We start from the raw sequence: 24,769 nt of genomic DNA, 5'->3' as shown, positions 1-24,769 counted from the left end.
TTAAAGAAAATTTCTATTTAAATATGATATGAACAAAAATTGCCTGATTTTGAAAAATGAAGACAAGGGCAAAAAAGCCTGGCACGGAAAATGAATTGTTCCAAGGCTTCTGCTATAGCCTTGTCAAGAAATAATGAAGACCTGAATTCAGGCAGCAGAGGTCAGAACCGAGAATACAGAAAGATACAACAGACGTGGGGGATAGAATCTACAGAACTTGGTACTCAACTATATTTACAGAAATAAAAGGAAAGAATCATGGATATTTTCAAATATCTGCTTGAGTAATTTGTGGATCATGGTGTTATTCTGCAAGAAAATTTTTAAAAAAGAGAAAAATGTTAAAGGTAAAAGAATAAGATTCTGTTTTGTTAAGTTTCGTAAAAAATATATTTAAAGAGAAGGATCAGATAGCAGAGTGGTGGAAGCAGATAGTACTTGGCACTTCATGTGAAAATATCTAGTCAGAAACCAGATTGAGAAGTGACAGAAGTTTCTAGAAAGATCTCTGTGGGAAGTTGAAGTAATGAGTATAAATATGGACATGGAAGGAGACTACAGAGACACAAATACGGAATACCATGGATGATGAGCACTGGGGAATGCTATCAAATGAAAAAGGAAGAAAAGCTCACAAAGAAGACTGGAAATAAACAATCAAACAATGTAGGAGCAAACTAAAGAAAGGGACATTTCACAGAAGCCAACCTTGATAAGGGAAGCCCAGGAGGAAACAAACTTACACAGAGTAGCTCTGATTCTTTTCATATGCTTGAAACTTTAGAAGAACAACATCTTTGCACACTGTGCAAGAGCCAACCAAATGAAGCAGTCAGTCACACTGCTCAGCCACAGTGCAAGAATGCAACATTTTGTTCAACAGACCTCTAGAAACCTTTCTGAGTGAGCCACCATTTAGATAGATGGCAGCTGATTGGCCCAATCAAAAGTTATTAGTCCTAGAACAATTCCATGCTTTTTACATAGGCACAACTCATGCCTGCTACATGCAAAGCAATTGTTTACGAAGTGAAAAAAATTAACTCTATGAAAAAAGATAGCCAATTTGTGTCCAAAACTATGTTTTGACAATATTGACTAAATAGTTGCTTGATTTATTTATTTTTTTCTTCTCACTTGTTTCTTTATTTAGAAAGTTGGTGCAGACACTGTAAAGTCATCCTAGGTATCATGAGAAGAGTACTGAAATGTCTGCCCATTTATTCTGTTCAAAGCATATTATATGCAAGCAAGTTCAGATGTGGGTTTTGCTCCATATTTACTGGTGCTTAAAATGTACGAAATCAGGCTGTTAAAATGCAAAGACACTGATGGGCCATATGGAAGAGAGTTATCAAGAGTTCTCTAGTAAGACAGTCTGTCAGCCAGATTTTACTTGTTTAAACACTGAGGGCTGCACTCTGCCATCAAAATTGTTGTTGAACCTGTTGTGATAAATGGTACTGTGAGACTTATGTAATATATTCAAGGTCAGATTTCATTGTTTAAATAGGATGGGAGGGAAAAAAATGGAAAAAAGGGGACTGCTTCTCCAAACCCCTGCTAATGATATGCCAGGCCACACAACAACATTTTAAAACAAAAGTGACATTCTCATTGATCAGGATAGCTAGTGTACTATTACAATAAATTGCCGCTTAATTCCTATGTCTTCAGGTAGTTGCAGCTACTACCCAAGGAGTTCCAGAGAGCATCCTGCCACCAAGAATCACAGCCCAAAGTGCAGAGGCTCTGCATCTGAGCTGGAGTGCCCCTGAGAAACCAAATGGCGTCATTAAAGAGTACCAGATCAGCCAGGTTGGGAAAGGTCTCATCCACACTGACACCACTGACAGGAGACAGCATACGGTCACAGGTGAAAAAACAAACAAACAAAAAAAATCCTACTGGAGGAGTCTGTCATTGTGGTTAGGGGGGCAGAGCATCCCAGGGGTGTGTGTTTGATATATGAGGTCACTTCGAAAGGACGTGTTCTCTTGACATATGGTCAGGTCCCACTTATCCATGCTAATAGAAGAGCCCACACTGGCAGCAATACGCCACAACAGCAGATAACTTCAGAAATAATTTATATTTGGCCTTGATATGCATTATGTGAAGGGTTTTTGCATCAGTATTAACTTTTTTTTTTTTTTTCAAACAAACAGTAAGATGCATTTTCATTCCCCAAGGATATATTCATAGACAAGGGGACTAGGATAGCCAAGAATATACTGGAAGACAGGGGAAAATCAGCCAGAGGTTAACATTTGTCTATCAAGTGGATAGTTAATACACAGGACTAGTTGACAGTGGAGTCATTGTGACAGTTTGTTAGTATTAGGAATGTTAATTAATAGCAATTGTGTTTTTTAAATTTATTATAATGTTTATTATCATTAGCTTTAATAATATACTATTAGTACAGTACAATGATATGTTAGGTAATTGCTAGTAGTGATTATGATAATAATTAACAGGTTTTAGCTTAAATGCCACTTCTGAAGGGAAGAGAATCATTTTCTGACTCACTTGGTTGAATAGCTTCTCTAACACGCCATCACATCACTTTGTTTTATTTTCACCATAGACCTCTCACTGCCTGATATTTTAGTGTTTGTTTTTTGTCTTTTTATGCCTCTCCACACTTGAACATAGGCTTCAAAAGAGGAGGAACCTTATCTACTTGTTCAGTGTTGTACCTCTAGCACTTATAGTCCTGAACACAGTAATAGGAGCTAAATAAATGTTTGGGGAAGAAATGAATTTAGTATGTACCAGATGCTGTCCTAAGCACTTTGCATGCACTACTATGCAATTTGATTCTCCATCACCAACCTAAGATGTAGAGTGAATTTACTACCTTCATTTTACAGAAAAGAATACTTTGAGAAGTTAAGTCATTTATTCATTACTCGAGTCTACTGAATCATCCCGAACAACCCTGTTAAATTTAAATTCTAAGACCATGGACAAAATTGTATAAACCTTCCCTTTTTTCCCATTGTCAGACACCTCCTTCCAAGGCTTCCTGAGTGGATGGACCTCCTTCCATTGAACTGCACTTTTTGCAGGGGGTGTTGGTAGCACAGATAATGAAACTCGCAGAAAAGTGCAGAAAGGCCTTGGAAAAATGTGCCTGATGTTTTCTAAGAAGAGACACAGGTTATACTTACACAGGGTGGCAAAATAAATTCATCAGTTTTCACTCTTAAATTCCACAATTCCCTAACACATAAGCAAGGATTCACTGGCAAAATCTCCAGTATTTTTCCAAAAGGGCCATAAACCTGCAGAAAGTGCTTAATACAACTCGTGGACTGGCACATTGTATTCCCTATCTCAAGATCCTGGACTAAATTAATAACAGTATTGAGGCTGAGTGCGATGGCCTGTAATCTCAGCACTTTGGGACGTCAAGGCAGCCAGATCACCTGAGGTCAGGAGTTCGAGACCAGCCTGGACAACATGGCAAAACCTCGTCTCTACTAAAATACAAAAACTAGTTGGGCGTGGTGGCGTGCATCTGTAATCTCAGCTACTCAGGAGGCTGAGGCAGGAGAATCACTTGAACCTGGGTGGCAGAGGTTGCAGTGAGCTGAGATTGCACCACTGCACTCCAGCCTGGGCAACAGAACGAGACTTTGTCTCAAAAAAAAAAAGATAATGGGGTTGGGAAAAGCCCTCATATTTAAATGATCAAATTCATTTCTTTTATCTTATTTTACTTGAAGTGGAAATCATCACAAGTGATTGAAATAATGGTGTTTTACATAATAAAACCTTACTTCTATGTGGTGCTTTATCATTTAAAGAAACATTTGCATTTTGAATTCTCTGACTCTCATCACATCCTTGTAAGAGATGTTTTTAATAATCATATTTGAAAGATGAAGAAGAAAGCCGACCTACTCAGCATATCCAAGGCATTCACTGCCTCTATCTGAAAGGAAATCAGAATATCATTTGATTCTCCCCAAAATGAATTGCCAGCTTGCAGTTTTCCAGATAGTACACTAAGTGGTCTAAAATAAGACTGCTGCTCTTAAGATGCTCTCACGTATAGGGAAGACTGACAAGAAAATAAATAACTGAAAGCAGAACTCTGTACAGGATGCAGTGGTGAAAAATCAAACGAATCACTTGGAGTAAGCAATGGGATGTTAATTACAGGGTTTTGACCAAGTTAAGGCACATTAAGACTGTACCAGTAAAGGTTTCACAATACTTGAGATATAAGGCTAAAGAAATTTCTTCTTGTAGTATCTATCAACTTAACCAGCATCAGCTTTGAATTGTTGCCACTGTATTGGTTTGCATTTTTTAGAAATCAGCATTTATACACCAACAGACTAAATTCAATTGTAATGTTCAAACCAACAGGATTGATAGCCTCATTAATTATAAAATAATTGCAAAGATTTTTCTTTAAATAACTTCACCCTACCAGTTCTTCCTTTCATTGACATTTTTAATGGCTACTTTTATGTCAGAGTAGATTTCATACACATATCTTGGTGCCAGAAATCCTATTATAGGAATAAATAGTTTAAGGTTTTTTAATATGATTTTAATTTTTACTTAACAGTAAAAATCATAATCTGGTAAAAGTCTTTAGGAGTCATTTGACCAATCTCCCTGTTCTACTTTTGTTTTGTTGTGTTGTGTTTTTAATTTCTATGGATATTGTTTTAATTAGATTTAGAGAGTATTTCACTCGTCCAATACAGCCCTAAATAGGGATTTCTTTGTAGAATAAAGAAATACGTCCTCATTCAGCAAAACCTTACCAAGTACAGAGCCTCCTATATGTAGTTCTTTGGGGACAGGAATGGTGCTAGGAATTAGGTAATCTGAAACCTGAGATCTATATAATGTTACTCATCTGCCCAGGAAAATTCAGTTCCACGGTTAGCTGACTGACCAAATGTAGTACTGAAGTATTTTATGGTGTGAATGACTGTTTTATTGAGTTCATGGAATGAACTAAAATAATCACATTTCTTTTCTATTTCATCTTAAATGTTTGATGGAAATGCTGCCTGAACTCCCTAGGATAAATGTTTTGGTTTTCTCATCATTTCCAAAAGCTTGGCATTCCCTGAGCAACAGAGCACTAATAAAGCTGTAGCACTCGTCCCAGAGCCTGAAAATCTAGGTCCTTAGGAATGACAGGAGGGAAAGGGAGCACCTTGCCTCAGCCCCATTGTCTCCATGCTTATTTTTAATTACCTCAAAGCTTTAGAAACATGATCCCGTAAATGCTTTGTGGGAATAGTGGCGAATGCACTCATCATGTGAAATCCATAAATTGCTTATAATCCTCTCAAGATGTTAAAAAAAGCATTAAGTAATTGAAGACAGGAAGTCCTCAGTTAATTATTTAGAGGTGTTATCAATGCTTTAAGTAAACTGAAGCGTTTTCTGCTATCTCACTGAGCTGAATACCATGGGGACGAAGGAGTAGCAGCCATCATCTTCTCATATTCGCTAATGCAAACAGCGCATGGCAGCTTGTCAATAAAAGACCTTTTCATATCATTTATTACTAAACACATCCACCATCCTGTACAGAACAATTTGGACATCAGTTATGGCATTGTTTCACTTTGGGCTACCTCTACATTATACGTGGGCCTCCTAATGTGAGTTTAGGAATAGAAGAAAGGATTAACTAAATAATTAAGGCCACTGAGAAAAAAATGAATTAGTTGTGTCCTGTTTAGCATCAACTATAATAAGGACCTGTGTGTCTCTTAACTCTGGGAAAACTATTTTCCAAAATAATTAATTAGAAGTTACTCATCATTGCATTTCATTTAAAAGGAAAAACCCACCAGCATTAAATTAGCAAGGAAAGAATAATTTACTTTCCTTTCTCATCTTCCTAGAAGTTAATGAAAACTTTGTGTGCTAAATAGCATAAACTCTAACAATGCTGGTTGTAGCAGAAAATGTAATACTACTGTTATACTGAGAAAGATACCTTACACTTCACTTTTGAAAAAGAGAAAACATACTTTAACCATCAATACAACAAAATGTAGAAATTCTTCATAAGGGATTTTATTCTTAGATAACTCTGCTAGGTGTTCCCATATTATCTTTGCTCTCATAGTAATTATCACATTTTATTCTAATAGCCTTTCCTCTTGTCTCTGTTCCACAATTAGTAATAGGTAATGCTTTTTAAGTACAGAGACAGTAGCTTCCTGTTTGCCATTGTGTTCCTGGTACCTATCACATTACTTAATATATTCACAGAGTGTTTGTTGAATGAATAAATACTGAATAGTAAACTAGTATTTGACTACATTCTGTTTCAAATGGAGATAAAAATGCCACTGTCAAACATATCTAAATCTCAGACAGATCTGGCAACAAAATTGTGGGGTCCAGTGCAAAATGAAAATTCAGGCCCCTTGTTCAGAAATCATTAAAATATCAAGACAATGAAAGCAGAGCATAGAAGTAAGCTCACATGCTTCCAAGCATGGTACCTTGTTTGATTGCACAGTCGAAAGTCCACAAATCCAACCCTGATCTTCACCAGTCTGGACTTAATTGCAGTATATTTCTTTAATTAAAACAGATAGCAAGAAAACTAGGATGGTGATAATGTCCTCAAAAAGCTTTGAGAGTTTCTTCTGTGGTTGTATGCAATGCTCCAGGCTGCATTCCCCTCAGTTACTATGTAACTATTGACCACCAAGCATTAGGGACCTGTGAAAATAGTGATAAGAGTTTATTTTCTTTTCATTTTTTCAACTCTGAGAACAACTAAATTTGTGCCTGACCAAAAAAGAAAAAAAAAGTAGCACCAACCGCTTTTTCTCATTTTAAAACCTGCCTATGGATAAAAATATTAAGGCCAAAGAACTATAATTGATAGCTGCCTAGACAAAGGTATTTTTTAAAATTCTCCTTAAATCCCGGATATTCCAGTGTACTTTGCTGGACGCTAGTTCTCTTTTGTCACTCCAGTTCTGGCCACCCCCTTCCCTTTGCAATGTCCTCATTGTCTCATGTTTGAGCAACATCAGATTTTGCTGCCACCTGACATCACATTTTGTTTTTAGAGAAGAAAAGTCTGCCTGGAAATGCAGAGAAGAATCCTCAGTCTAGTATAACACTGAACTTGAAAGAGGAAAAGTATTTATTAAAATATTTATTTAATACTTATTAAAATACTGTCACTAAAATCAAAATATATATATAATATAATTAATATTATATTTTTGTTGCTATATTTATTCCAGATATACATCAACATTAAGACTATTATTTAGACACCATCAAAGAGAAAGGGTCTTTCCTTGCTGGTGTCTAAATAATAGTCTTAATGCTGATGTATATCTGGAAAGAGAGTCTGCCAAAGAAGTAACTTGTTAGGAAAGACGTCTTGGGATCAGGAAGATATTGGAGAGAGGGACCTAAGTTATGGTTCAGAATTTCACATGAAATGTAGAATTAATAACGCAAGTTAGCTTATAGCAAGTAGTCAGAACTAAAAGTCATGAAGTGATCTTACTGGCATGTGCAATGAAAGAGGCTCTTTGTTTTGATGTTCAGTTCATATGAGGTAGCAACTGAATTCAAAAAACATGAATACAGAAAATGGACAGTATCAACGCTGCCCAAGTGGGGGGACAAGAAATTGGCTTGGGTAAGAGGAATGGGCAGCTGTTGAGATTGTGAAGGATGGTACCATCCAGAAAAGATAGCTTTAGCATGTGAGCTCCTGAAATAATCCTTAATCAAATTCTGTAAAACAAATTCTAGTTTAAAGGCACCTTAGATGTCTGTAAAGTAATTCCATGATGCTTTTGTGTATCAGTTTTGAACATCTAGATTTTCACAAATTATCAGATTGATATAAGTAGAATGCTGATATGGCTCTATCCATCACAATCAAGATGACCAGTGGATGCTGGAGTTCCTGGGAATCTCAGTAGGCAGAGATGCTCTGAAAGGGATCATTTAGTGAGATCCCAGGCAAGTGAGGGCAAAAGGAAGCACTATCATTATAGCTGTCGTGGTATATACCCTGGGGCTCGTTGTCTTGCACTAAGAAAGAATTCAGGACACAGACACATGTGGGTGTCTGTGGGTTAAGGAGTGGAAAGTTTGATAGAAGAGAGAGGAGAGCAACTCCTTGTGAGAGAGAGAGAGAGAGAGAGAAAGAGAGAGAGAGAGACAGACATCCGAAAAAGTGAGGAGGCAGTGGATCACAGCAGATTTTATAGGCAGGCTGGAGAAGGCAGTGTCTGATTTATATAGGGCTCACAGATTGGTTCGATCAAGTATGATATTTACATAGTGTGAGGGGAAGGCTGGTCACCGCACCCTAATCTTATTATACAAATGGGCCTTCCAGTTGATTGGCTCCGTCTTGTCTGTGCCTTACAGTACAAGTGGCTGACAAGGAGAAGGGAAGATGGAGCCGCCATCTTGAACATGTATGGTCCTTAGTTCCTGCCCACATTCACCCATGCAAGCACCCAGCTTGCTTGCCTATGTCTGCAGCTCGACTTTACATGCTTGCCCTTTGTTAGAAAATTATTTGGGGCTTTTCACTAAAAAGAAAAGCCTTACCGAGGACTCCCATACCTTTACTATCTGCCTAAGTGATTTCTTCTTAACTCCTGTATCATTAGTAACAGACTCTGAATGTGAGTGTCCAAGGGGCCAGACCACACATCCAGTTTGGGTGAACTGGTGCCAGGACAGATGACTTATCCGCAGGATGGTTATTTACAATACTTTATAACCACCTAACAAAAACTTTTTAACGTAACTCAGGCCTCTCAGTGCTTGAGCTAATCACTAAACATGCTGATGGGGGAACTCACAGAATTACATATTCTTTAGGGCTATTTGGTAGTTCTTTAGAACATAACAGATGACACTCTAGAACAATTGGCTGAATGTTTTGAAGTAGCACTTGCTATGTGAAATTATAATGGCTAATGTGCCTTTTTTTGACTATTTATCAGGAGATTAAAAATTGGAAGCAAGCTGTTCTTTATAGAGTACATCAAATATAACTTTTGTAAACATGGGTTTTATTTTCCAAATCATATTTTTATGAACTAAAGGCAGACATTTTGCAGTCCCTTTTAGCACACATTTACTCTTGAAAGTAACGTTACTTGGAAGTGTAATTGTAATGAGTTTGGTTATATTATGCTTCTTTCCTTTAAAAAAGAACATGATTCCCTGTAGGGAAATTCAGGTAATTTGCAGCCACAGTAATCTTCACTATACTGAAATGTTAAATACTTGGCTTTTCTCCATGCATTTGCCTTTCTGTACTCTACAACTGCTATTTCCTACTCTTCTAATTCAATGCTGAGCACTTGAATGATGTTTTCTTTTCTCCTTCTACTCTTCGACTTCAGGATTAAGTTACAGTTGGAACGGTTCCTTTGAGACATCTCTTTATTTCCCTCTTCTCATCCTGATCAATTCATGAGTAGTTTTCAATTGGTGTGCCCTTTTCATTGCCTGTTGCTAATATGTCATATATATCTCGTTTTAAGGACTACCGATAGAGGCTTACTTAAAATGACAGCAAATTCCAGTTGAAATGTGTTCATTTTATTGAGTTTTACAGAGTCGTATATATGAAAGGTCATCAGGTTCATGTAAATCATCTATGCCTGATAGTAGTTGATGCTTTCTTACAGATTATCTGAGCCAAGCCTATTAGTAATCCAATCCTCTAACAATATGAAAAATATAAAAACTAAAAGAATATGGTTTTAAATTTTCTAAATTATGGATTTAGATATTGCCTTCACTTAAATTAATCTGTAGACCTATTAAGCAGTCTCTACTATCATGCCTACAGTTTCTAGATATAGAAACTGAGGAACTTAGAAACCAGAAAACTTCCTTGTAGTCAAGTACTTAGTAAGTAGATAAGTATTAGAACCCAAATAGCCTAATTTCAGACTGCTCTCTTAGCAGAGAACATGACTCAGTACCTCACTACATGACGCATAATAATATTTAAAATGAAAATATTTAAATATATAGTCCCACTTGAATTTTTTATATTACTGGAAATTTCACTGGGCTTTGAGCTATTTATGTCATGGTTTTTATTATAAGGCTAGGAAGCCTGATCCAGTTGTTCTGGGCCACATTTCTCAGTGTAACTGCCCAAGTTCCAATACTGGCTGGCTGGCTGGCTTTCTTTCTTTCTTTCTTTCTTTCTTTCTTTTTTTTTTTTTTTTTCAGTCTCACTACTATGTCACCCAGGCTGGAGCGCAGTGGCAGGATCTCAGCTCACTACCGCCTCTGCCTCCCAGGTTCAAGCAATTCTCCAGCCTCAGCCTCCCAAACAGCTGGGACTACAGGCATGTGCCACTACGCCTGGCTAATGTTTGTAGGGTTTTTTTAAGTAGAGACGGGGTTTCACTATGTTGGCCAGGCTGATCTCAAACTCCTGACCTCAAGTGATCTACCCGCCTCGTCCTTCCAAAGTGCTGGGACTACAGGCATGAGCCACTGCACCTGGCCCCAGCCCTTTCTTATCTCTGTGATCATAGGCAATTTCCTCCAACTTTCTGTGCCTTAGCTTCCTTATCTGTATAATGAACAAATAATAGCATGCACAGCAGAAAGTTAGTGTGGGCATTGATTATATTAACACCCATAAAGTGCACAGAAGAGGGCCAAGTAGTAGTAAATGCTCAATAAACTTTTGCTAGTATGTCATTTACATAATCTTATAACTAACTTCCTTTAAAATAACTGCAATTCTCATAAAATATATTTAGTTAATGTATAGAGTCCAATGAAAACAGAATTAAAAACAGATCAACAAAAACAAAAACACCCTGAGTTTGGTTTGTTGGGTTTTTTCTTCCTAATTTATAGTTTTTGTGCTGGTGTTTGAACTAAATTGTTCTAACTTTTTTTTTTCATTTTGAGCAGCTACAATGTATACAATTATGACTTGCCAATTAAAATAATATTAATTTTAATAAAGAGCAGCTGCAATGGTTTCTACCATTTTTATGTCTTCTAAATGCCGCTTAATCTTCAGAGGGAAGGCAGCCATTGAGTAACTTAAATACTATTAGCTCTAGCTCTTATGTGATGGGAGAACATAGAGCTGGTGTTCAGGCTTGGGTCATCTATACACTCCTCAGCCCAGATGAAGTCAACACTAAATAAAGTACAAAGCCTGATAGTGGACAAACGACTGCCTTATCCAAGGAAACTGAGTTTTGTTCTAAAAAGCAGGAACAGACCCTGGAAGGTAAAAATGGCAGGTGTGAAGTTGCTTGATACACATTAGCAAACATCTTTTGAAATGAGCCTAAGTATTTCTACACTTTGCCCACATGGTCCATTAAACTGGCCAGCATGGCTACATTTCAGGGACAGACACAGCTCTAGAGGATAAAGTGCCAATGAATTAGAGTAAAACTGCCATTCTCCCCATATTCACTTGCAGACATGTCTCCCACTCTCATCCTTTTGGTTCTTCAATCTTTGTCTCCTTTCCTTAGTGCACCATGTTGACTCCTCTTGATTTGACAATATGTTTGAACTCCTCTGACTTCTTGACCAAGGTTTTCTGCTCAGTGCTGAGTTTGCCATTCCTCCTTGATTCTAGTACACCAGTAGCTTCAAGAGAAACATATTCCTTCCACCAGCCCTACCCCCATATCCTGCTAGGTGAAACTACCCCATTTAATGTAAACACCTGTAGCTTGGTGAACCTACCCCATTTAATGTAAACTCTTTTGATGCACTTTCCTCCCTCTTTCAAAAATCCCTAAGTTGCTGGATACTCTACTGTTGTACCATGCCTAAACACCTGCCTTCTCAAATTCTAGGCTGTAAGTAAAATGGAGACCACTCAACTTGCTGCAGAAAGGCTTTGTCAAGAAATGACAATTTATATTTTTATATACATTAATTTTCCTTTCGACTACAATTCTCATTACAAATACTCTCAATCCTCTAATCAACCTTAGCAAACCTCTGTGATTATGAATTTTCTTTTTTCCCTAATGCTCATCCTAAAATTTTCTTTTACAGTCACTGCATATCTGAAATCAGACCAACCAGGACCATGTTGAGGAAGATAACTGAGGCCATTGTTTTGGTCAGAATATTCCAGAAAAAAAAAATAAAGTATCTGTTTACTTTTAGCTACCAGATTTACATCTGGCATTCAGGAAAAAATCTAGAATATATGTATTGCTCACAAATTATATTAATTTCTGTTATTTTATTAATATTCTGCAACTAAAAAAAATCTCCAACTCAAAGAAATCAATGCCATGGGCAGGGATACTGATGGAATTATGAGGAAGGACCTTTTTGGTCAGGTCACATGGTGACAGACATCGTAGCCTCATATCTCTGCAAACTTTATGGGACACTATCGTGGGCATGCTCTTCCTTAAGCAATATTTGTTCAACACTGAATGCCTAAAAATGGGCACTATGGGGGAAAATGACCTCCCAAAAAGACTCACTCAGTGATGTCATTTCTACTCTCAAAGGGCTTATATTCTAAATGGGGAAAATAAGATACTTAGGTAAAATGGTATCACACTGGTCAAGACCCTTTTTGTCAGTAGTGAGAGTGAAGAGGAGACATTGTCAAGCTAAACGAGTTTGCCACTGCAACCTCTGAGTTTCATTCTTGAATGTTCCCTTCCATTATTTTGAGCTCTACATTTTGTAATCTTAGCATTTTCCCATAAGCTTTTATCAAACATATGTGGCTTGGGTATGGCTTAGATCTTTAGTCATACTCTTCATCTGTAAATCAGGTAAATATCAAAATTGTGTAAATCCTCCAAAGCAACCAAATGGAATATTATAATCAAATAAGTGCCTGCATCTTATCACTAAGTTGATAAGAAAATACAAAGGGCTCTGAAGCTAAACCTTGGGGCAGCTCCAGCTGCAGAACATTATTGCTTTAGCAGAGAACCCAGACTACTGCTCTCATTCTAAATGAATGAGATCGGTAATTTTTTCATTCATTGAACAAACACACCTTTTGTGCCTGTCACAATCCTAAGGATACAGAGAGGCAAAACAAAGTTGTTGTTCTTTCAGAACATACATCTAAAGTGGGAGACAAATAACAAATAAGCAAGAGACACAGCAAACATCAGAGATGGTTGAAGGCTATGAAATAAGAAAATTATGTGAGGTGATAAAACGTGATGGATGGGTTGTTTAGATGAAGTGGTCAAAATTTTTTAAAATGTAACATTTGAGGAGAAATCTGCATAAACGGACAAAGTGACACATGAACATCTCTGAAGGAACGGTCATTCCACCAAAAGAACAAAATATGTGAAAATGTAGCTCAAAATATGTGAAAAAATAAGCATAACAATCATTGGATTCATCTGTAACTTAGTTCAATTATTTAACAAATAGGCTAAGTCCTGTTGTTTTAAAATACTATTTTTTTCTCAAAGAGAGCTTTGGCATTGTTTGAACTTTCCCAAGCGTCAAGGGAGAGATGTCTTGTAAGCCTCAATATCCTCCTTGTTGAATGCTGCTGAGTTTTAAAGTTGCTTCTGCTAGAATGAAATACTACTTTGTGTATCCTATTTCATCTTCTCCTGTCTGCTAGATGCTATAATGATTCCCCATTTTACAGATCAGTAGACCAAGGCGAAGAGAGCTCAGTAACTCTCACAAGGTCACCAGCCACGCACAGAGCAGCAAAATCTAACAATATACAACTTCTATTTTAGATGGGTTGTCATTCTTTTCTCCCTGAAAACTTACAAACTATTACCATGCTGTATCATATTCTGAATACGAAAGAAGTAATAAGCACCATCTCTTCTCCAAATTAGCCTTAATCTACGTGTAAAGACAAAATCAACACACCAAAAAAAAAAAAAAAAGGCACATTAGGCAGAGTGCAAAGTTTAAAAACAAAAGTGTTGGTTGGGATTAATATGAGCTGAATATGACTTGGGGCAAGAAAATGTTGAATCTAACGTTCTTTTTATTTTCCTGCCCCTATTTATATAAGAAGCAATTGCAGAGACTGGGATGGTTAGCCTGGAGAAGAGAAGACTCAGGGGGTTTTGATAACTGTCTACAAACATTTGAAGAACTGTCATGTGGAAAAGAAATTAGATTTGTTCTATATGTCCCCAGGGGTGAAAGCGATAGAAAGATTTCATCACAATATAAGGAAGGACTTTCAAACAAAATAAGGATAACTCTAGGGCTCTCTAAAGATGAAATGGGCTCTATGGGAGACGGAGTGCTCTGATCGTATAGACGGGACAGCCTCTTCAATGACATCTTGTATAGGGAATCAAGAGAAGGGTAGATGGTTCACATGAATTTTAAGGTCTCTTCTATGGCTGAGAATTTATTAGTTTATCAGTGATAAATGAAATTTTGCTCAACACTTAACCTCTTATGAGGTTCAGACCTTTAAAGAGTGTTTTAAAGAGTACTCTTAAATGTTTTGGCTATCATATCTACAACTCTGCATGTTACTTCTGGTGCCTAATTGATAATAAATAATCCTCTTAAGGTGTACTTTATTTCTTGCTTGCTTTTTCTAGGTCTCCAGCCGTACACCAACTACAGTTTCACGCTTACGGCTTGTACATCTGCTGGGTGCACTTCAAGCGAGCCTTTTCTAGGTCAGACACTGCAGGCAGCTCCTGAAGGTAATGAAACAATATCCATGGTTTGAGGGAAGAAATTTTCACACAGCATTTTGAGATGGAATCTGTAAATTCCTTCATAACAAACAAGGAAGAGGCAATAAAGTTGATAGGTACAGAATAAAATCGTATTCTAGGTTCCCATTCTTCAGGCTTGATTCATGTGTAGCTTCCCAAGATCAGTTCGCTTTCAATTCTTTAACCTTTTTAGAGTTGACTTTCTGTGGAAAGAAGAATTATTGAAATTTTTAAAAAACTCAGATGTTAAATATTTTGGGAGCATCTAATATGTAATAAGCACCATGCTCACTGCTGAAGTTGTTTAAAATATTCTCTGCCCTCAAGATTGACAATCAAGTAGAAGTGATAGGAGAAAGATCTGTATGAAGAGAGAAAATCTAAAAGTTGATGTTAAGAAAGAACAAATGAATAGAGTACTAAGGTTGGCCTGAAGAGGAAGAAACAATAACCCATCATTGACATCAAGAAAGACTTTATGGAGCAGATGACTTCTGAGATGGACCACAAGAAACAAGGATTTTGACAAATGAACAGTGATGTACAGAGATGTACAACCAGACGCAGTTTGAAGGAATATAAGATGGAATCATCACCTTAGACGGCAAATTGGAAATGTCTATTACATTTAAATTGTTAATTTCCCATGATACAGCCATTCTGTTTTCATCATTTATGCCAGAAACTGTGCCACACTGCTCAAGGAGGCATCCACCAGGATGTTTATTGACGCATTTATTTTGTTTAATAGCAAAATGTTGGGAGCAATTTTAATGTTTGTGAGTAGGAGAATTGCTAAATAAAATCAGCTATCCTCATATTGTGGAATTTCATGCACCAATATAAAAGAATGAGATGATCAGTTCATACAAAGAGGAAGTTATGAAATTATATTAATGTATAAGAACAAACTGAGAAAATGACATTTGTTGTTAATGGTTAATAAATAAATGCATTTAAAAATCCAGGAAGTATACACACCAACTGATAGCGATGGTTACCCATGCATTGAGAGGTGGGATGGGTGGTGTCATTTACTTTCAAAAGAATAATATACTAAGTGGCATGTGTTAGTGATCAACTAATTATTTTGTTAATCTTCATTATCTGCCTATTTTTCATATGGGGAAACCAAGGCATAAATAAGTTTCTAAACAGAAATGCAATGTTAATTACCACCATAGACTCCTGAACTACTTGTCCATTACTCTTCTAATGAAAGGGATTGTTGTACCTCAGAATATTAGACCTGAACTTCCTACCAGTAAATGGGGAATAAAATGGAAAATTCCACATATGGGGCATATGGCTCCTCACCAGGAATTCACTAATGATGTTTTCTATATAAAGAATGTTTCATGTCAAAAAGCTTAGTGTTCCTTTGAAAGGAAGAAACCAGCAGTGGATTTTTTGGAAAGGTAAACTATCAAATGGATACTTTGATGATAATGGATAATTTCTAAAGGATCTATCAACCAGATTTGGCTGAAACTCAAGCCTGATAAAATAACGGAATCTCTTGTTCCACTCCTGTCTACCAAATTCATGTATTTAAATTCATTGGAAATACACATCTATTTTCCCACTTTTCCCGACAAAATTTCTTGAAAGGACTTACATTTTATGACTTAAAAATTGTAGCTTTCAACAGTGCAGGGTAATATGATATGAGAAATGCCCTTAATTTTTTTTTTAACTGTATGTACCTTTCCTTTAACACAAACAACCATGCAAAGAAATGATAAACAAAATTGACTTCCCTCTGCAGAAGAAACACGGATTTAGGGCCATTTTCTGGCTGAATAAGTGCCATTTATATATGACCCATATATGATATAAATATAGTACGAATGCTTAACTTGGGAACACCTTAGCAATCACATTAAGTTTTGTTGTTTCATTGTAAAGTGAAAACAAGTATACCATTTTAAATTATTCACCCAGATATAACTAATTATAAAATGCCATTTTGAAATATATCGGATATAATTTGAAGATCTCATATATGAATATCTTAAGTGAACATGAAGAGAATTAAAAGTGTTTAGCATAGCCAATGCAACCTGAGCTCTTTTCACTTGCCTATCATTTTCAATCTAAGAAAAAATAAATGCACATTACAACCTCATTGATAAGTTGGACACAGTACTCTACAGTTTTATCCTCATAGAAAACTGTGTACCTGTACCTTTAGTCACATAATGGGAAGATTTTGAATGGAATTATTACTCCTCTTTTCTACAATTACTGAAGTCGAAGTGAGTTCTAATTCATTTTAGAGATAAATCATGCAAAATTGCAGACATCCTTTCCTCTAGCATTGACAATGTGGAAAAGATACGGGAAAAGAAGAACCAGTCTTTTTCAGTTTCATTCTAGATTCCTCTTCCTCTGCCCTTCTTTTAACGTTTATGCGCCCTTTGTTTTTCCTCTACTGTTTGCACTATAACTCCCAAGCTGTTCTGGAATTCTTAAGCACTGGCTTTATCTCCTAACGGAGGCTGAGAGCGACCAAATACTAAAACTACCCTTGTGGATTTAAATCCTATTTATGTATTGGTCTACTACATGTTTATATTTAGGTGTTTTTCAAAAACTTTAACCTCAGTACTTCACCACTTAATTCTTCCACTCCACTCTACTCCTCAACCTGCTTTTCTTCTTCTCTCAGATACTACCACCTACCTATCACCTAAGCCCAAAGCTTGACATTCTTGATGGCTCCCTTTTCCATAAGTAATACATAATTCTTCATAAAATCTTATTTGTTTTAAATCTTAAGGACTTTTTAAAACATTGTTCTTCTTTACCATCCGTTTTACCACTACCTTGGTTCAGATCTTTATAGTTATAAGAAGAGAAGTTCTCTGGATTCTCGTAACTAGGTTTGCTTCCTCTAGTCATTTTTAGTCATTTTTCCTCTTTCTCACATCCCACATCCTAATTCTTTTTCCTCTTTTGACAAAATAAGAATATGCCATATTAGTCACCTCCATAAAATCCCATTTCCTTCCAGGAAGACATACATCCATATCTCCTTAGCAAAGCAACGTGGACCCCTCAAGTTTTAACTTCCATCAATTTTTCAAGGCTTTCAGTCTTCCCCACATGCCATGCAATGCACCAGTCATGCCACGGTATGTGCAGTCCTGCTATCCTTGCCCATATTTCTAGGACTTTCTGTGGGTTCCCCTCAGCCTGAACTCCCTTTCCCTACATCCTCACTCAGTTAATGCCCACCTTTTCAAAACTTGGTTCGCACATCTCCCCTTCTGAAATCTTCCATTACAACCACCTACTTCCTACCCATCTCCATTTCTCCCCACAGTCTGTGTCAGGTTACCCTTTCTAAGTGTTCTAACGGATACTGTGTCTCCTTCTCTTAAAGCATGTATCATACTGGAGTACAATTTTTTATCAACATCTTTATTCACCATGATACATGAACTCCATGAAGGGTAAGAGTGAGTCTTTATCTTCATATCCACAGTGCCCAACACAGAAAATGACACAGAGTCAGATAGAATGTTGAGTGAATAAATTAACAAATACTAAATAGTCCAGAATTCAGTGCATCCCTGACATCAACTAATACAAAATTGGTTCCTATCACCAGATTTCACGAGAAAAACAATCCACAATAAATGTTGGGAATTTTGAATTGGAATGAAGATTTGTAGGGACATGAGAAGTGGGTAATATTGCATGCAACTCAAGATAAATTTAAGACAAATACAGTAGACATATTATACTGGTTGTCATTGTGTAAAGAGGCCCACAAAGATTTACTTCTACCTTTCCCGTTTTAACCTCTCAGCTAGTTTACCCCACCCCATCCTCTTAGGTTACTTTCCTCCCTACTATTCATTTCTTTCCCTTGAACTGCCTCAATTTGCTCCCTTATTATACAGAATAGGTTTTTCTGGTTTTACCTGAGACTTAGACTGGGGTTACATGGTGAAGCGAACAAATTCTCCACCTAGGACTCGTTAATATATCCCACCAAAGATCATCTTACTCTAGCAAAGATTTCTTGCAGCTGCCAAGATAATGATGTCCCCATATCAACATCCAAGTAAAAATGCGGCACTTTCTGATTATGTATACATTTGAACTGCATCTTATCAGTCAAACCAACGGACATGGAGTTATTACCAACTTTAACAGAGCTTTTGCCAGCCTGTATAAATAATAAACTCAACTTTTACTTAAAAGTTGAAACAAACCCAAAATTACGTTTCATTTTATTTTATTAGCTCCTCCACATCCACAGGCTTTATTGACTGTTTCAAATCAGAAACCAAGCAATAGCCATTCTAGTACCTTGGTGATTTTCAATACAACATTCAAGATGAAAAAGATATAACTATAGGAAGCAGATTATGAGTTAAGACTTTATACTTTATCTTTTGAATCAACAAATTAATATTACATTTAAATCAGAACTCTAGTTGAATCATCTAGCAGCTGTTGGCAGAGAAACCCACACATAAATATATACTATGATTTGTGAACTTTTCCAAATACCTAGAACAGAGCAAACTCTCAGAACAAAATGAACTACTTTCTTCTCAGGAATATATTGCTCCTTAGAAAGCTGGAATGTTTGAGACATTTTTGAAATCTATCTTGTTTCTTTCAGGATGCTGCTAAATAAATTGCATTTTGTTCTTCTGAAAATTTTTCTTCTAAAGTGTCAAAATCTTATCCTATGCAGAGTAACCTACACAGGAGATACAATCAAGCAAAAGCTATTGATTACAGGGAACCTAATATTGAAATGAGTTTTTTTTTAATCTCCAGAAGAGATTTACAGTGTCTAATCAGAGTATAACTCGATAACAACATAAAGTGGTAGGATTGAGCTTTCTCATTGCTGGGTTCTCCATCAATAGGTTTGTACATCTATGAGTATTTGAATGTTTGACATTGAATTACAGTTGTTTGTGTGTATACTTTGTCTTTTAGACAGGAGTATAAACTCCTTGAAAGAGTGAGCCACATCTTAGTCATCTCTGCTTTCCCTAGAACTGCCTGCAGTGCTTAGCATAGTATTTTGCAGGAGATATATTTACAATAAATCTATTCACTAAACTTGTATTAGGCATTGTGTTATCCATAGAGATACATTGACAAATAAGACAGAGAAGATCCCTGCTACCATGGAAGTAATTTTGCATCAAAGCAAGAAAAAGGAGTGGACTGCACTGTCATATAACGTAAAAATAATAGTATGTTGAAGAAAGAATTTTATTATGATATTTTGAGTGTTAAGAAGGAAATAGAAAAAGCCATGCAATACAGAGAAACTAGGTTGGGACTCCATTAGATGGGGTTCAAGTTAGAGTTAAGAGAGTGTTAAAATAAGGTCTTATCAATAAGGTGATAATTACACAAGTAACTGAACTATGAGAACATATGAGAATATTCTACATATAAGAGCAATTCTGCATAGGAGAACAAAATTCAAAAATGTCATGTTGCAAGGGAACAAAAGTGTTCCAGGTCAAAGGAATGGAAGTTCAAAAGCCCAGATGTAGGAAATAACCTGAAGCATTCTAGGGATAGAAAGGAATCTGGCATGGCCACAGCTCTGTGAACGGTGGAAAGAATGCTTCCATGCGTGCCAGAGCCAATAAAATGTGGGACCACATGGGTCATAATAAGAAATTGGGATTATATTATAGGAATAAATTCAAAAGGGTTATATGGTTCATAAAGATGATACTGGCTTACATATACACTTTATACACTTTTATAAAGATCCCAATGGAATACGGAAGGCCAAGATTTCACCATGAAGGCAAGTTTAGAAGCTATGACAGGAGTTTCTGAGAGAGAGAAATGTGGCTTGAACCAGGCGAAGTGAAAGTAAAGATACAGGGAAGTATACCTTATAGAATCTTCGGGGCTTGATGTTAGATTACATTTGGGGGTATGAAAAGTGAAAGTCTCAAGGATCATTATTTTTGCGTGTATTGTCCAAGAAAATGGATAGATGGACAAGATTGGGAGGTACATAGATTGTAGACAGGAAAAACAAGAGTTCTGTTTTGCATGTTTTTAGTTTTTGATATATCATCAGTCATCCAAATGGAGGTGTCAAGCAAACAGTTGGATTCTTGAGTCTGACACTCAGAAGAGAGTTTCCATCTAGACATATGCTTTTGGGGGTCTTCAGCATATGCATATTTAAAACCCATGCTGAATGGAGATCACCTGGGAAGTCAGTGTTGGAAGAGAAGAGAAGAGAGAAAAAGAAGAGAAAGGAGGAAACACAGAGAGGAGAGAGAGAACAGAGCCTACTGCTCTGAGGCATTACATCCTTTCAAGGTCCAGGAGGGGAAGACATCCCAGTAAACGAGGCCAGAGGCATAGCCAGAGAAGAAAAGAGAAGAAAGCATAGCACTGATGGGCAAGAAAAAGGAAAAGTACACTCATTTGTTGAATTGTATAATTCAGGTAAATACTCGGTTATGCCTACTTTCACGTATTCCAGGTAAATCGTATTAAAAAGTTTGAACTCCCGAGATAGTCTCTCAGGCCTTGATTTAAAATACACTCAGAGTGACAACCAAGGCAGAGAAATTATCCACTGCTAGTTGTCTGAAATTCACTTTCCAAAGGCAATTCAAAAATAAAATAATCAAAGTAATAAAAATATATTTACACCAATTATGTATTTTTGTTCCTTACAGTTAGATATTTTTTAAAATCAACAGAAAAAATATCATAGTTCATGGAGGGATGGTGTGACTTTTGATACACTGTTTATTTTATCCTAACAATAAAACCTCATTGCGTTATTCTTGCCAGGAGTTTGGGTGACACCTCGACACATTATCATCAATTCTACAACTGTGGAATTATACTGGAGTCTGCCAGAAAAGCCCAATGGCCTCATTTCTCAATATCAATTGAGTCGTAATGGAAACTTGCTTTTCCTGGGTGGCAGTGAAGAGCAGAATTTCACTGATAAAAACCTGGAGCCCAATAGCAGGTAAACTAAAAGAAAACTTTACCAATCATACAGCAAGATTTGTACATTTCTCTGGGTTGGTAAGAAATGCATGTCCAACTGAAAGTTATTAAATTGTTTAATTAACTTCCTCATTCCTTGGCCATTCAACAACTGATAAAAGTGCTAAATCATTTAGTCTTTAGACTACATGAAATTTCTTAAAAATATAAATAATTTGTCTTCTGTTTGACATAAAAGCATGAGAATTTTTAAATATAAAAAATACATGAAGTATTAAACTTTAAAAATTACCAAATTATCTTCAAAAACATGCATCCTTAAACTAGCAATAAAAGAGATGTAAAGCGTTTTGTTTTCCATCAACTCTCTTCTTGTACAATGTTTCTCTACTTGCTACACTACATATAGTTGTGAGTAGTTTTAGAGGAAAAAGTTCCACATATTTGCATTTCATTCCCATTCATTTCTCAGCGGAGACAAAAACATATCTTAAATCAACAGATGTTTTATTGTAGAAAGTAGAGATCAATTTCATTTTATTGTAAGGAATAGCAGATCAATTTAAAAACATCTTTCTCTAAACATATTTCCCTGAACTCCAACCCATTTAAAAATGGGGAAGATTAATTTGAATCCTCCACAATCCACCAGCACACTCCAAGACTTTCCTGAAATCTTCAAGAAAAGCTATGAATTACTAGCAGGTTAAAAATAAAGTTGAAAGCAGCTGAAATTACAATGGTTTGGAGAGAATGTTGCCTGTGCAAGAAAAACTACCAAGTCAAGTTTCTGGAAAGGGAGCAAAGGATTTGCAATTTGTCACAAATGTAGAACTAAGCAATGGATACAAAACCCGGTTATCATTGTTCAAGTCTCTTGTGCATGGTTTTATCACAATTCTTCTTTCTTTTTAAATATAGATACACTTACAAGTTAGAAGTCAAAACTGGAGGTGGCAGCAGTACTAGTGATGATTACATTGTTCAAACACCTATGTCAACACCAGAAGAAATCCATCCTCCATATAATATCACAGTAATTGGGCCTTATTCTATATTTGTAGCTTGGACACCACCAGGTAAAAAAAAAAAAAGTGTGTGTGTGTGTGTGTGTGTGTGTGTAAATAATTTAAAGGAATTAATTAGAGATAAGAATGGAACTGTTAATATAGTAAATCAGAAAGACATAGTCGGTCTCCTGGATAAATACGAACAGAATCTAAACCACACTTCTAAGTGTGTAGATGCATGAGTACATACATACATACATAGAGATACAAGTATCTAGATGTCAGTATAAGTATATATATCTTTCTATGAAAGCAACACTTTCAAGTACAAGAGACTAAAAATCTTTTTACTCATCTTTTTTTTTTTTTTTTTTTGAGATGGAGTTTCACTCTTGTTACCCATGCTGGGGTGCAATGGCGTGATCTCGGCTCACTACCACCTCTGACTCCTGGGTTCAAATGATTCTCCTGCCTCAGGCTCCTGAGTAGCTGGGATTACAAGCATATGCCACCACGCCCAGCTAATTTTGTATTTTTTTTTTTTAGCAGAGACAGGGTTTCTCCATGCTGGTCAGGCTGGTCTCGAACTCCAGACCTCAGGTGATTCACCCGCCTCGGCCTCCCAAAGTGCTGAGATTAAAGGCACGAGCCACTGCGCCTGGCTTCCTCTTCTATTAATATATCCAATGAAAGTCATATAGGTCAGAATTACCTTGAATGTTCATTTCCATGGGACTCCTTAGATTGGATCATTGACATTATACCATTCCTTTTATATTATATCAGCGAATGCGGAGTTTGGAAAGACAGTTGTTCACTCCGCCCATGTACCTTGGGTTGTGACCACTTATGGTAGCTGCATTTTTCCTCTGTAAGCTGAATAGCCTTCACTGAGCCATTTAGTCATTATTGGGTTGCCTTGTGACTTAGTGCAATATTATATTTTGAAGTAAGCACCATCCTCGGGGAAAATCCTGACTGCGTTAATACCGTGGAGTAAAGAGTAGAGTGAGATTTGCTTTCTCTGTCTTTTAACATAAAGGACACATGGGGGACTTTCCTTTCCAAGTAAAATTTAAAATTGATTAAGATGTTAAATACACTTCAAAAATATGTGACTTTATTTTTAATATCTAGTCTTAAGATGAAATTGAGACACACCCTTTTTGTCCCCATCAGAATAAGTTTAGCTACAGTTCAACAAGGCACCAAATAGTTAGTAACAGCCATTTGGGCCATCAGTAGATCCATTCCATAACATAATTAGCAGAGGCCTATTTTTATTGAATCGAATGGTCAAAACCGGTAATATTGTATAGCTATAAAGATAGTGTAAAGACTTAATACATAAAACTTACGTTCTTATATACCAACACCTTCTGCTATAATCTAAGATCAAAGAGAAAAGATTATTTTTCCTCACAATTCAAAAGAAAGTTTACAAAGAGCTTTATAAGCAAAGAAAAATATAATTGCTCTAAAATATTAAATGTTCATTATTTCACCCACTTTTGTTTTAAAATAAATGTACAACATATTAAATAAAATATAAAGGAATAATTAATAGTGGCAGAATGCATCATAAAGTGCTATAATCTTTATGTTTTAAGAGTGTAGATATTCTTGAACTCTGTTCTTAATGTCAATAGAGACATATCTTCTGCTGTGGGAAATATACAAATTTATAGTCCCCTTTACAGAATTGATTTCTACTTTCATGGAATAGCATTGCTATCTTGTGATTTTAAAATTTTATTTATTTATTTATTTATTTATTTATTTATTTATTTATTTATTTATTTTGAGACAGGGTCTTGCTCTGTCGCCCAGGCTGGAGTGCAGTGGTGCAATCTTGGCTCACTGCAACCTCTGCTTCCTGGGTTCAAGTGATTCTACTGCCTCAGTCTCCCAAGTAGCTGGGACTGTAGGCACACACCACCATGCCTGGCTAATTTTTGTATTTTTAGTAGAGACAGGGTTTCACCATGCTGGCCAGGCTGGTCTCAAACTCCTGACCTCAAGTGATCTGCCCACCTCTGCCTCACAGAGTGCTGGGATTACAGGCATGAGCCA

The 24,769-nt window shown here is 36.5% G+C and overlaps 1 protein-coding gene across 1 annotated transcript in view; it reads left to right on the top strand.

The window, feature by feature from the left end:
• LOC105493520 (usherin) overlaps nt 1–24,769 on the top strand; it is a 789,359-nt gene that overhangs the window by 636,215 nt on the left and 128,375 nt on the right. Inside the window, exons 54-57 of the mRNA XM_024796490.2 lie at nt 1,678–1,876; nt 14,583–14,690; nt 21,522–21,705; nt 22,608–22,765. Of these exons, the coding sequence (XP_024652258.2) occupies nt 1,678–1,876; nt 14,583–14,690; nt 21,522–21,705; nt 22,608–22,765 (649 nt within the window). The remainder of the gene's footprint in view (nt 1–1,677; nt 1,877–14,582; nt 14,691–21,521; nt 21,706–22,607; nt 22,766–24,769) is intronic.

Source organism: Macaca nemestrina, chromosome 1, assembly GCF_043159975.1.
Source record: "Macaca nemestrina isolate mMacNem1 chromosome 1, mMacNem.hap1, whole genome shotgun sequence".
Lineage (NCBI taxonomy): Eukaryota > Metazoa > Chordata > Mammalia > Primates > Cercopithecidae > Macaca > Macaca nemestrina.
Note: the sequence above shows the minus strand (reverse complement) of the source record. Positions and strands in the feature narration are given on the sequence as shown.